Source organism: Phalacrocorax carbo, chromosome 1, assembly GCF_963921805.1.
Source record: "Phalacrocorax carbo chromosome 1, bPhaCar2.1, whole genome shotgun sequence".
Classification (NCBI taxonomy): domain Eukaryota; kingdom Metazoa; phylum Chordata; class Aves; order Suliformes; family Phalacrocoracidae; genus Phalacrocorax; species Phalacrocorax carbo.
Genome location: NC_087513.1, coordinates 198575014 through 198589627, shown reverse-complemented (window position 1 = coordinate 198589627; position 14614 = coordinate 198575014). Strand labels below are relative to the sequence as shown.

General features: G+C 37.5%; 1 protein-coding gene across 16 annotated transcripts in view; it reads left to right on the top strand.

Moving 5' to 3' along the window:
* Positions 1–14614, top strand: part of ZMYM2 (zinc finger MYM-type containing 2) — a 90819-nt gene that overhangs the window by 16118 nt on the left and 60087 nt on the right. For 9 of the 16 annotated variants that reach the window (XM_064441204.1, XM_064441214.1, XM_064441209.1 and 6 more), the window contains 3 exons: positions 4860–4982; positions 6243–7102; positions 12703–12988. In XM_064441204.1, coding sequence (XP_064297274.1) covers positions 6253–7102; positions 12703–12988 — 1136 coding nt within the window. In that variant the 5' untranslated portion in view covers positions 4860–4982; positions 6243–6252. The remainder of the gene's footprint in view (positions 1–4859; positions 4983–6242; positions 7103–12702; positions 12989–14614) is intronic. The other 7 variants (XM_064441207.1, XM_064441208.1, XM_064441215.1 and 4 more) reach the window with 2 other exon arrangements.

Below are 14614 nucleotides of genomic sequence, written 5' to 3'. Positions count from 1 at the left end.
TTTTCTTGCAGATTTATCATCTTCCTTGAGTTGTCTCTTCCACGAGAAGACTTCCTTTAATATAAATTGTTCATGTAACTGATCAATTTTTTCCCTTCTCTGAAAAGGGGGTGACCCGAACATTTCTTGATTTAAAAACCAGAGTTCACCAGCATCTTGCTTATATACTGACAAATGTGTCACTATATATGTGATTTGTTCTTGATTCTTCATCTTTTATATTGTTTTTCCTCTTTTGTCATTGATGATTGAGTAGCTTTGGTTGCAAAGAGTGGAAGAGTTTTAACTTGCATCTTAGACTTCCACTTCAGAGGAATTACTGTGTAGGTAGTTACCCTTTTCATTACCTGTTCATTACCTTGCATTTATCACTAGTGAGTTTGCCTATCATACCTAATCATACTGTCTGAGCATAGAGCACTGTGATATCCATCTGTAGTTCTTTACAACCAGTTTCTGTTTTCAGCTGCTGTGAATAATTTGTATGATTAGGAAACTATTGCTTTGGTAGTCACTGTTTCTTATGGTTGCTATATCTATGTTGACCTACATCGTTTTATCTTGGAAGCCGTCTGGTAACTTCTCTTTATTGTGATAACAGCAAACAGCCCGTGTTTTTTTTTTTTTTTCTCTAAATAATTACAAATCCCCAGAGAACCCTTTCTCAAATCTTTATTATAGATAATTTCTACTGCAGTCTTCAGTGAGGAATGCATGTGCGTTTTGGAAGTCTTACGTGCTGTATACCAGTTTAATCAGGGTTGGTCAACAAGTATATGAACTCTTCAAAAGATCTCTCCAGTGGTCCTGCAAGGCACTGCTTTTTCTTTGTGAAATCTATGTTAATTCTTTCCCCATATATTATATTTCATTTTTTGTGTATTTATTCAGCTGTAGTGTTTATCAGTCTGTTTAGTGATGGAGATAGGACCGTAGTCTGTAATTCTTTGGGTAATTGTTATCACCTTCTGTTTAAGTAATTGGTGACAGATACCGAAATATAAAAATGCTGTCTTCAGAGATCTGAAGTGAATGCCATGTGGCCCTAGTGATTTGTTCTAAAATACTCCTCTATTAGCACTTTGATATGACATTTTTTACTCTGACTTGACCTGTAGAAAGAGAGCTTAGATGTGGTCTTCCCTGATCTTTTCTTTACTGACCATCAATGCACAGACTTTATTCTGTGTTTTCTGCTGTGGTTCAGGATTCTTGGCTAATATTTTTCTTTAGGAAAATTTTACTGTTTGTACAATTGGCAAAAATTGGCATTTTAGACAAACATTTGCTCTGACGTAGCTCTGAGTCTTCAACCATGCATAGCAAAAGGTAAAGAATAGGGCAAATGTATATGAAGCTTCCCCCTTGTAGAATTCCAGCATCTTTTTAGCTCAGAGACTTTCTGATAGTAGTCTTCATGGTTTTTTGGGGTCTTTGTAGATTGGTTGTACACTTAATGTGGTAAGTTTTTAAATGGCCTTAATGCTCTCGAGCTTTTTGTTTTCTAGTTGCTCCATTTCATATTCTTTTAACTGGGTTTCTCACACTTATGTTGTTCTCCTTTTTGAAGTCAAATGTGGAAGTGATGATTGTTGTTGTCTTTCTCCCCTGGGAGTTTAAATATGTTCTTCTGGGGTGCTATCAGTATAATTAGATCTTGAACTATGTTGCGTGGCTCAGAATTACATCAGGAGTATTTTTTCCTCCTTCTAGCTGGATGCAGCTGGCTGTGTTGTAAGAATTTGTCTCCATCATTCAGTGGTGGGGTTGTTTCGGGATTTTGGGTTTTTTAAAATTTTTGTTCTGCCTTCTTCCCCTAGTCTGCACAACAGTAGTTCAAGTCTTCAGTTATTACTTTGCAGTCTCTCTTGTTCCCCTTATCTTGCATGTGCTGTCACCGTTGAGTGGAAGTGATAGATAGTATAACATTAATACGCAGTTTCTTCTAGTTTGCCTGTGGAATTTAAATGTAGTACAGTACCTGTTGAGGTAAATAATTTAGTTAGGATACTGTGCTTTCCTAGCAGAAAGTAGTTTTTCTTTCCGGGACAAATCACTCACACTGTTCTTGTTGCTATGTTTGTAACTTAGTATAATAGTCTACTGAATTTTGTTCGTCCATTCAATTTTTGAGATAATACATAACTGAGACATGTTCAAAACAGTCTCTGAAGTTCTCTTTTTATTTTTCAGCTTCTAGTCGTCATATGGAAGCACTTGCACATGCTGTTCCTACTTTGGATGTCTGTTTCAAGTGCCCTGTGTTGGTGGAAGTGTAGTTTTGGCTGGATTTCAGTGACTCCATTTGATTTTTGTGACTTTGCTCCAACTGTACATAACCATGACTGTGCTCTTCTGTCACCTTCATCTCAGTTGTTATTAATGGCACTCATTAAAGCCTTCTCTCTTTTTTTCTTTAGGTAGGCACACATTCCACCCCAATTTCTGTAATTCATAACAAATTTAAAACTGTGTTTTATCATGAAACTATGGAGTTGAGACTTGGCCTGTGAAGCATTACCTAGCCGGCTGTTTTAAAAGCTGTAGTATTTGCCATCCTCCCAGAGAAGTGCCTGCGTTTTGCCTTTTCACTCTTCCAGCAATTAAGCCTTAAATGTAGCTATGGGATTGTAATTCATTTGATCATGAAGACTTTTATAGATGAGTGATGTAGCCTAACTCAAAAGGAGGACACACAAAGCCTCGTTCAGGAAAGACTGTTGTATATTGGTAGTGCGTCTTTCCATCCATCTGTGATTTTGGTGCCAGCGTGCTACCACAAAGCTGTGAGCTAATTCTGCAGCAGTGTTGAACAAGCATTTTCTGCAGACTAGGTCTCACCAGTTTGTGTTTTGTTGGGTTTTTTCAGCCTCAACAGTTTATCCAGTGATCAGTCTAATCAATCTTACAGGTTTCTAGCAATTGTATTTCTATTGTTAAGTATCTTTCGCTGTTACCGGTTGTGAGGTGTGAGGTTTTTCCTAGCTTTGTATTCTAAACTTGTTTTTTTTTCACTTTGCAGATCATTCGTTTTTTGGTAGTTGTTCATTTAGAGATACTGACTGTGACATTGCCTCTCTCGTTTTTGTGTTTCTCCTTGGTACTAGCATTTTTAGAAAACAAGCTACCTCATTTTGCAAATTTTGGGGAAAAAAAATTCTGATTTTTTTTGTGGTAGTTTTGTTGCTGAGTCTTGCAGAGGTAGGAGCTGGTATTTGTGAGGAAATATATGCAGATTTTTATGACTATGCAGTAACAGTTAAGTGCACAAACTTCTCTTATTTTTATGTCATACCTAATAGTACAGGTCACTAAAACCTTTTAGGAGCCTTTGTGGAAAAAATAAATACATTTAGGCAAAAATACATGTTTAGGGTCTTACCTTTGCTACATATTATGTTCATGTAATACAGCCCAAGCCTGTCTTTCTATTAAGGATCTGTAAAAATAAGAATAGTAAAGGCTTGAGTCAGGCCTGAGGTATAGTCTTGGCATAGTCTCATTTCTTCTTTGCTCCCATCTGTTCAGGTATATTTAAAACTTTATTAAAAGCTTTATGTACTTGTGATGCTTTTGTCCTTGTAGAGAAAGAAAATACATGGAAAAAACCTGGGAAACCTTTAAGAATCAGTTAACTGAATGAATTCTTTTCAGCAAAAGCTGAGATGTAGGGAAATTAGCTTTGACTTACTCAGCCCTAGAGGGTAAAATAAGATAGGTAGAAGAGGATGTTGGATTAAATTAATTTTCACTGTAACTGACTGATTTCCAGGGAGGTACAAGCCAACTGCATTGATGATAATTTTTTTTTTTTTAAGAAAACCTCTTTCATTCCAGTAGAATGTTACCTTTATTCCAGTTCAAATACTATTACATAATGGCATTAGGCTGTAAGGCTAACATATGAAGGAATTAAAAGGTGGTCGCCTCTCTTCAAGGATTAATCTGGTTCACAGCTTTGCTGTTTGGTGTCCGACTCCTGCTCAGTTAATGGTCAAGAGGGCTTGAATAATGTTGTAAATGCATAGAAGACTATTGGAGCTTTATTCTTCTTTACAGTCTTGTCTGGTGATTTTAAGGGCTGTCCTCAAACAGGATCAACACAAGTTGATGCTCTCTATTTAAAAAATGCTGCCGAGTGTGGGAAACCTAATGACTGTTATAAAACTGAGTAGTAAATACAGGCTTCATCTTGTCAGTGTGTTGTGAATGATCACATTTGTTAATATAAGCTATGGATGTCTGAACCTGTGCTATCACTGCCGTGCATATATACAATTTGAAAATTTTTAGCAATGTAAGGTTTATATTTAATTTTAAGCTTGATTTTGTAATGTATGTTCTGTAATTCTTCTTTTGCTGTATCTTAATTTAGCGTAGTATATTCTGCTACAAGTATCAAGGAGGTGAAATGATGAAAAGCAAAGAAGTATAACTGCTAAGGTTTCTTTTCTCTGGTTCAATTTACTTGAGCCATTTATTTCATTAATATTCTGTTACAGATATACTACTTAATTCTAGTGTCTGATTACTTAATTATAGTTATGTGTGTCTGTCTCTTACCAAACATTGTATTTTTTTCCATCTACCTATAAAGCATCAAACAAAGGATTCTGGAAATGTGTTGTGACAGAGTGGAAAATCTAGAATAAACAGTACTGTTGCTGCTTTACTTACAGCAGCGATGGTATAGGCTGACATACTCTCTCTAGTGTTGTAGGTTGATGGTGCTAAAAGTCAGGTTTGAATTTAAACTGTAGATTTAGAAAGAAATCAGTTTAATGAACATAGTTGGTAGAAGAGGTTTGAGATTAAGAGACTGTTTTGGCTATCTAATGTTTGTTTAAACCCTGTTTCAGAGCACACTGCTTCTGTGGAGGGCAGCGGGTTGATACAAGAACAGCAGGTTACCACAGGAAAGAAAATAAAAGCTCTTGGAGCGACTTATTAAGGTAAACAGATTGCAGTGGATTTCTGGATGGGTAAGTATTGATGAGCGGGATATTTCTACTTCCTCTGTTTACCTTCCTCTATAAAGGATTTCTAAAAAGCACAGATAACTACCTCTAGCCTTTCACAAAAGCTCAGTGATGTCACACATTAGTGTATACTCCAAGGCATACCAAATGATCACATAATTATGTATGTATTTTTCTTGTTGTGTGTATCAAGATCAATTTAGCGTACTGATTTTTAGTACAGATGCTTTTAGAGAAATCTTGGGTCATTTAGCACCAATTAGATAGTGGTTTGGAATTACAGGTACAGAAATCATATATCCAGGTTGCCTTTTATAATTTTTTAATTCATGGTGGAATTAAGAATTGTAAACAACAGATTCCCCAAACTGAAAAATTACTAAAAGGAAACAACCCCCCTGGGAAAGTAGCTGTTGGGCAGGAGCCTGAAGAAGCATTGCTTGCTGTGAAAAAAGAAAAGATATAAAGTTGTTGTCAGCTGCAATGGAACATGAGGTAGTAAGTCAGGACCTAAAATGCGCTGCCTTTGGTAGTGGCCAGAAATGAGAGGTTGCTGTGCATCTTCTGCTGCCCAATAATGTATCTGTTCTCGTCACATGGAGTAGTTCCATATCTCTCTTGCATACTTCTGTGTTCCACTTGTACTGGGGCCACCTGAGGAGCTTTGGCATTGTGGGGTTGGGGGAAAATCAGCCAAATGTCAAAGTTGTGAGTTGGCAAAATGAAGTTGCCTTCCCCTCCCTCCCCCCCCTCCCCCCCCAGCTCTTGGATATGCACTTCAGTCTTTTATTGTATAAATTTACTGATATTGAAACTCTGTAACATTTCTAATAGGAATAAAATTCAATAGGAGTATACATTTCTTTCTGCATGTCTAACTTGCTTTGCAGTCTTGCTTTGCAGTCTAGCAAAAGCATATGTGAGTGGGAAAGGGACTGAGAAATCGGGATTGTGTAATAAATATCAACAAAAATTCTGTTTCCTATGTATGTATTGCTAAGCTAATCATGTGTAGCTGTTGTGTGGGAAACGTTGGTAATGGCAGTTCTTTTATGATAGTGTAGGATTAGAAAGTAAACTAATGTTAAGGCATTCAAAGAAGAGCATAGAGAAAATCATCTTTTTCTGTACATGATCTCAGGAAGAAAGTAAAAGCTGGAACTACTAATTCTGTAATTATTTTTAAGAACTGTTACTGAAAAGTTATGTCTTCCTCTGAAGTTGGGTGGTTTTTTTTCTTGCTTTATGTTTTTCTTTAAACAGCACATCTGGAATGGACACAAGTCCTCTGGGAGGATTAGAACTGTCTGAACATACTCCTGGTCTACTAGGGAATACCACCATGGCAGCAGGCCTTGCAAATGTAGGAAATACGTTTGGAGGTCCACCAAGTTCTTTAGTTTCTAGACCTAATAAATTTCAAAACTCGCCTATAGAAGATGACGATGATGTAGTTTTTATTGAACCTATACAACCTCCACAAAATTCTACGTCACTGATGGCAGATCAGAGGAACGCTGCATTTACATCATCAAGAAATGAAGAACTTCAAGGGAATGATTGCAAAATGCTTCCTCCTCCAAAAGACTTAAATTCTCAAAAGGGGAGTATAAGTGAAACTATTATTATTGATGATGAAGAAGACATTGAAACAAATCAAGGACAAGAGAAGAATGCTTCCAGTTTTAATGAACGAAAACTTCCAGAGTGTAAAAATAGAACCAACGATATGGAATTCTCAGCTTCCAGTTTTTCGAGAAGTAAGGTAAATGCAGGAATAGGTAATAGTGGTATAACCACAGAACCAGACTCTGAAATTCAGATTGCTAATGTTACTACATTAGAAACAGGTGCTATGAGCTCTGTGAGTGATGGTCATTTAGAAAATGCTGAAGGGCGTGACATGAACTTAATGATTACACATGTTACATCACTGCAGAATGCCAACTTGGGAGATATATCTAACGGACTGCAGTCAAGTAATTTTGGTGTTAATATGCAAACATACACCCCATCTTTGACTTCACAGACCAAGACTGGTGTAGGACCTTTCAATCCTGGTAGAATGAACGTGGCTGGAGATGTATTTCAAAATGGAGAATCTGTGACTCATCATAATCCTGGTAAGTTGCAATTCTGAACATTTCCTTAAAAGCTGAAAATAAATATTTTTGGCAGTGGCACTGTTTAGTTTTTTAGCTTAATTTGTATGGAAGATCTTGGTTCCCTTCATCCCCATCACAGCCTTATCTGTGGCTCTAGAATAAAATATGCTGAATGATATATGTTAAGTAGGTAAACTATCCCAGTTTAGCAGTTAGTCGCACCTTCAGGTGTTTTGAGATGTAAGTATTTATATGTAAAGCAAAGCTTTCTTTGACTTAAGTGTAACCCCTTAACTGCCACAACTAAAGGTTAGTGTATCAATGTAAGTTTTGTACCTTTTTGTGCAGTTCTCTGACTAGTACAATGTATCAAAGTTACTTAAAAATGTAGTGATCTGTGGTTTTGCCATTTGAATATAATTTGACATACAAGAAACCTGAATTTAAGAGTCTGATCTTAAGCTGTAAGTAGCTAGCTGTCATAATTCATTGCATACTGAGCAATTCTTGGTGCTTAACGAAACAGGGTCCAAGTTACTTTGTGAACTCGCGTATTCATGCAGGAAGTTATATATGCTTTATAATTGCTATTTAGTCACCTGTGATAACATGTATTTATATCATACAATATTAATTAGTTTGGATTGGCTGGTTTTGTTCTATATCTCTGTGTAAATAGCAGTATATTGTCCTATTTTAGCAAGTAAACAGGTATTGCTAAAAGTCAAATGGAGCAGCCTTGACTGTTCTTCTGGAATTGCATGTCTACAGAGTTTAAGCTTTCACATAAGCTATTTTAAACCTTCCAAGTTCTGACATATACTGGTACTTTGCTGCCCTGTTAGGCTAGAAGTGGGGGAAGAAGCCAAATTACTGTTTTCGCTACAGGTTCAACTTCAGACTAGTAAGGATCATTTTAAAAGCAAAACTTAAAATGGGTAGAATCTAGGTGCAGTAGGCCCTTGATAATGCACAATTTCTTAACTTGCTCATAAGCTGATTAAAACACATGGATTATTTTTTTAACCTGTTGTTCAACAAATATTTAAGCAGCACAGTTCTTCAATTAGGTAATGTATTACGGAATGTCCTTTTGCAAAAGTAATAATACCTTTCATATTGTATTATGGAAATAGCAGTATGAAGCTAAGCTTTAAGTGCGATGTTAGGTTGTGGGGTTTTTGTGTTAAGCTTGAAACTGATTATAAAAATTTACTTCTGAAGTTGAAAGCTGGGAAGTTTTTATAACCTGGATATCTCATTGAATAACTTAAAAATTGAATTCCTAGTCTTTTAAAACCAACATTCCCACTATTGCTAGTTGATCCCTTAGACATGAGGTATGATTATTGTGTTATGATAGATGGTCAAGTAGTTGTGGATGAGAACTTAAAGTATTTGTTAGCTTAAAGTGGTGCCTTTGATTTTCTTGGGAAAAGTGCATCTTAAGAAAATCAACATGTGCTTTCCCTTAAACTACTGAACACTTATTTTTGGTGTGATTAACAGAGACAAACCAGAATTTTGCCTGTATGAAGTCTGATAGGCTGGGACCATAGCAGTATTGAAATCGGCTGAGTTCAGAAGGACAGGAGTAGTTGGACTTGATGAAAACGAGGAAAAAAATAGGTTTACAAGTGGATATGAAAGATGTGTTTCAAGGTTTACCTATATAGGATTATTTTTTTGGCTGTGGTCTTTGTATGTGAAAAATAAAGATTGGTAGATTCAAAAGGAAGCAGGAAGGGCTGCCACAGGTAAAAGGGAAGGAGAAAAATACCAAATGAGAGGAATTATAAAAATTACAAAGAACATATGAAGAAGAAGCAAGAGGAGGAAAGAGGGAAGACAGCGATAGTGGAAACGGCTTTTACACAAGAAAAAGCCTGAAACACGGTAGGTGCAGATCATTTACGGGTTTTTGTACTTAAAAAGATGTAAAGGAAAAGTTTTCAAGATAGAAGTTTAAATTTCTTTTTCCCTGCCACCTTTTCCTCTAGATAATCTTGTCAGTAGAAGTTAATCCTGCCTGTTAGAAACTTTGATAATATGGCAGGAAGTATTTGATCTCAAATATGTTTAATATATTCTACACAATTCCAGTCCAAGATTGCTAAGGATAGGTTAATCTTTTCTGGATCAGTGGTGTTCCATCTGTTTTGATTTCCAGATTTCTAAAATATTTCCAATGGAAGTGGAGACTCCTGCTTAGTTAATTTATGCCAAGTGATCATAAAAATGCTTTGATTTATATAATTTGAAGATCATGGATTGAAAAACACTGCTTATAGTTCAGAAATAGGAAGCAAGAAGTTGGTATGTGAAAACAAAGTTTGCTATCCACAACTTTCTTCAGAGATTTGCTAGTTAGCATTTGTTGAATGTCGAAACTTTGTGGAAGGACTTCACACTTCAATTTACAGAGCAGTTTTGCAAATCTAAGAACTAGTCCATTACCAAAAGACATTCTAGCTTGCATCTTGGGCAAGACCTATCATTCATGTTTGCTTCCTATATAGAGGATTTGAAGCCTTTAAGATGCAAATATTTGTTTCCTGACACTTCTTTTTTTCCCACTAGTTCTAATTTCTTTGTCACATCTGACATCTACATGTTGTTAAAAAAATAGCAGATCAATATTATCGATAGTGAGGCTCTGGCAAATACATTATATGTATTCGTGTCAGAAACAGTGTGGCCAGCAGGACCAGGGAAGTGTTTGTGCCCCTGTACTCGGCACTGGTGAGGCCACACCTCGAGTACTGTGTTCAGGTTTGGGCCCCTCCCTACAAGAAAGACATTGAGTTGCTAGAGCGTGTCCAAAGAAGGGCAACGAAGCTGGTGAAGGGTCTGGAAAACAAGTCTTCTGAGGAGCGGCTGAGGGAACTGGCATTGCTTAGTCTGGAGAAGAGGAGGCTGAGGGGAGACTATATCACCTTCTACAACTACCTGAAAGGAGGTTGTAGTGAGGTGGGTGTTGGTCTCTTCTCCCAGGTAACAAGCAGTATGACAAGAACAAACTGCCTCAAGCTGCACCAGGGGAGGTTTAGATTGGATATTAAGCAAAATTTCTTCACCGAAAGGGTGTCAAGCATTGGAAGAGGCTGCCCACGGAAGTGGTTGAGTCACCATCCCTGGAGGTATTTAGAAGACTTTTGGATATGGTTCTTAGGGACATGGTTTATTGGTGGACTTTGCAGCCCTGCATTAGTGGTTGGACTTGACGATCTTAAAGATCTTTTCCAACCTAAATGATTCTATGGTTCTGTATGTGGTTTGGAAGATCTCTTCTGGATCAGTGTTAGTCTGTTCCCCTCAGCTAGGTGCCCCCACTGTATGGGGAGCAGTTGGTGCATAAGAGAAACTTCTGTCCAACATGTTAATTCAGAGTGTAATGTCCCTAGTAAGCATTGGAGTACATTTGATAAAATGGTTTGGTTTGGTAGGGACCTTTAATGGTCATCTGGTCCAACCATCCTGGTTTGGGCAGGGACATCTTCGACTAGATTAGGTTGCTCAAAGCCCTGTCCAACATGACCTTGAACAATTCCAGTGATGGGACATCTGCAACTTTTCTGTGCAACCTGTTCCAGTGTTTTGCCACCTTTGTCATAAAAGAATTTTTTTCTCATGTCCAATCTAAGCCTACCATCTTTCAGTTTAAAACCATTGCCTGTTGCCCTGTCACTACAGGTCTTGGTAAAAAGTCTCTCCCCATCCTTCTTATGAGTCCCCTTTTTATATTGAAAGGCTGCAATAAGGTCTCCCCAGAGCCTTCTCTTCCCCAGGCTGAACAACCCCAACTCTCTTTGCCTTTCTTCACAGGAGAGGTGTTCCAGCCTTCTGTCACTTTTTGTGGCCTTCCTTTAGACCTGCTTCAACAGGTCCATTTCTGTCTTGTACTGGGGAGCCCAGAGCTGGACAGAATATTCCAGGTGGGGTCTCACGAGAGTAGAGTTAGAGGGGCAGGATCACCTTCCTTCACCTGCTGGCCACGCTTTTTTTTAATGCAACCCAGGATGAGGTTGGCTTTCTGGGCTGCAAGCACACATTGCAGGCTCATGTCCAATTTTTCATCCACCAGTATCCCCAAGTCCTTCTCTGCAGGGCTGCTCTCAAACCCTTCTTTCCCCAGTTTGTATTGATATTGAGGATTGCTCTGACCCAGGTGAAAGACCTTGCACTTGTCCTTTTTGAGCTTCGTGAGGTTCATGTGGTCCCATTCCTTAAGCCTGTCAAGGTCCCTCTGAATGCCATTCCTTCCTTCTAGCTTATCGGCTGCACCACTCAGCTTACTCTCCGTAAACTTGCTGAGGGTGTACTTAATCCCACTGTCTGTGTTGTTGATAGAGATATTAAATATTATCAGTCCCAGTATGGACCCTTGAGGGATGCAGCTCGTTACTAGTTTCCACTTGGACATTGAGCTGTTAACTGTAATTCTTTGGATGCAAACATCCAACCAATTCCTTATCCATGAAATCCATATGACTGCAGTTTAGCAGCCAGAATGTTGTGGGGGACCATATCAAAGGTCTTAAAGAAGTCCCCGTAGAGGAGCAGAGGTCCATGTACATGAGTTTCAAGTGCTTCTGGACTGGAACTTAAGTTTTGTTTCTCTGAGTGGAATCTAGTTTGTGTGCTTCAGAACTGCTCCAAAACAGATCCAACACCTAGTAGAACTTGTGTTTGTGGAAGGAGAAAGTTTTGCTTAAGTTCTTGTTGTGCAAGTTACTCTGTAGCATGTTATGGTACAAAAGATTGGGCAAAGATTACTTCGTTCCATAGTAGTTTGTTGTCCAGAAATATAGATGGAAGACTAGCCGAGTCTGGAACACAGGGATGTGGATGTGTGTACTGCTAGAACTTAATGATTTATTATTTTCTAGGTTCTTTGGTTTCTACTGAGGAAGACTTGGAACTCTCATGACTTTGCCAGTTTGCATATTAGGTGGTATTCATTGCATTGAAAAGGTTATTGAGAGAAATGGAAACTCTTGCAGGAATCAATGGCATAGATGCAGAACCCAGATGTGCAGCCACTGTGCCTTGCTCTTAACTGCAGTATAGTTCCCTGGCTACAGGCTGGGCTAGGAAACTAGTATGGGAAACCCCAGCTGTAGGATTTTTCACTGAGGCCGGACACATGAACTTTTACAGATGTTTGTTAAAGTTTTCAAAAAAAATAACTAATGAAAATCTTAGATTTCATGTTATAAATTTGCAGAGGTTATATCTCAAACCTTAGTTTAGAAATTCCATGTTCTCTATTGGTCTCTTTTTTTCTTTTTTAATTGCAGTTGGTAATTGCACTTTTGTTTGTCTGAAGATAAAATTGAGAGTTTGCAAACCCAGTGCAAGTGAATTGAGGTCTGCAAAACTTGTCACTAGTTGTAGGATGGGAGCATCCTGAAATTTGTTCATGTTCTGAAGCTTTGTAACAGTGGAGAATGGTACCATCAAACATCATTTTATTTTAAACTTGAATTTCTAAAATATCATCTTCTGTTAATTGTCAGTTCCAACAGAAAAAATATTTTATGATCATATATCTGTGAATATCATTAGATATAAATGTACATGTCTGTTCACTCTTATGTTTGTTTTTTGTCTTGAAGATTCTTGGATATCCCAGTCAGCTTCCTTCCCTAGGAATCAGAAGCAACCAGGTGTAGATTCCTTGTCACCTGTAGCGTCACTTCCTAAACAGATTTTCCAGCCTTCTGCGCAGCAGCAGCCTTCCAAACAGGTTAAAGTCACATGTGCAAACTGCAAAAAGCCTTTACAAAAGGGACAGACTGCATATCAACGAAAAGGATCAGCTCACCTTTTTTGTTCTACTACCTGCCTCTCATCATTCTCACACAAACCCACTCCAAAGAAGCTTTGTGTTATGTGCAGAAAGTAAGGGATTTTTAAATTTTTTTTCATATTAGCAGCTAAATCCAATAATAATAGAGATTCTCTCACATGTGAGAGTTGCTCCATTAATGATATAAAATCTGACTATACAAGTACTTTATATAGTGTAAATTTAATCTTATTTGGAAATATTGAATTCACTGGCTGCTATAACAAAATAAAAAGTCTACCAGCTTTTGAATTCGGTGTATGGCAGATTTGTTTCTATGAAAGCCAGTATACTAAAAATTAACGTTTGGGTCTTATTTTTTAAAGACAAGGTGTCCAAGTTCTAATATATCCTGTGACAAGATGTATTCCTTATATCTGAAGTCCTATATGAAAAACGAGGACCGTGTGTGGTATAGAAAGCATTAATTTTGATAATGTATATATAAAATCAGGAGGCTTCAAAAGGAGGAGAAACTGATACTTGTAAGAGGCTGGAAGAAATTTGGGAGCTCTTCCACTGTTGGCAGTGTGGGGAGAGGAGAAGCCTTAGACTTGCCCCATAGTTGGGGCAACTATGGCAACTTTTGAAGCTGAAGATATCTTAAGTGAGCAGTACAAAGGGAGTGACAGGCATAAAGTGACTTGTTCTAAATTATTGGTTAGGTTTGACTTGTAATTGTTTGTTACTTCCTAAACTTAAAATTGCCAAAGAGGAGTCTTCCATAATTGTGCTGTTGTAGTGTTAGGTGTACAGAATAGTTGTACTTTTTCTTTCTGTGTACTGATTACTGAGATACTTGCAGTTATTCATATGTTTTCAGTAAAGCCTCAATCCAGCACAACCTGCAGTGACACTGGTTAAATGATGAATTCTTGCTGAAATAAAGAAGGCTTTCAGTAAAAACTGCCTTTGTTATTGTGTGTTTTGGAGAGGGTGGTCTTTGGTCAACCATGGATTTAAACTAGTGAAAAAGTTTTACTTCAGTTGTGCAGTGTGGTGGATTAATGGCTTGTGTTCAGGCTACTGATCTCAGTATCTCTTCTTTTTTTCCCCCCTTCTTTTTCTTGAGACTCAGTAAAAATAAACTATAGAAAGTATTGATACCTTGTGTATTCATACCTTGGTACACTGAAAACATAGCAGACTTACCGTATTTTAGCTTTCATTCAATACACGCAAAAGCTCAAATTCTCTCAACCCTTGCCTCTACAGAGCTAGTTAAAAGCACTGTGTACTCTTTCTGTTGGCTTATAGATGTTTATACACATGGTTTTCTTTAGAAGTAACTTGGTGACTACCATATTCAGCTAGTTGTATTATATATAAAGATGAAGGTAGACTAATCTTTTTATTTCTGACTGAAATAGTGAAAATTCATGGCTAAATGTGTGCTCTCTTGCACCATTGGAAATACTTATCTGTATATTGTAAGAGGCTATATATAAAACTGTCCTAAATGAAGAGACTTTATTTTTTAATTATGAGAATAGTTTATTTCTAGCTTTTGGAGTTACTTAAAATAGTTTTAGTATATTTGATTACAGAGAACCTCTGTGAAGTCACCTTTGACAATTTTTGAGGTGATATTGGTATTTGCTTTTCCACTAGCATGCAGTTGCGTACTCAGTCACAGTTAAATAGAAGGCAGTATACGCATGAAATTGTTCCTCTGAGCA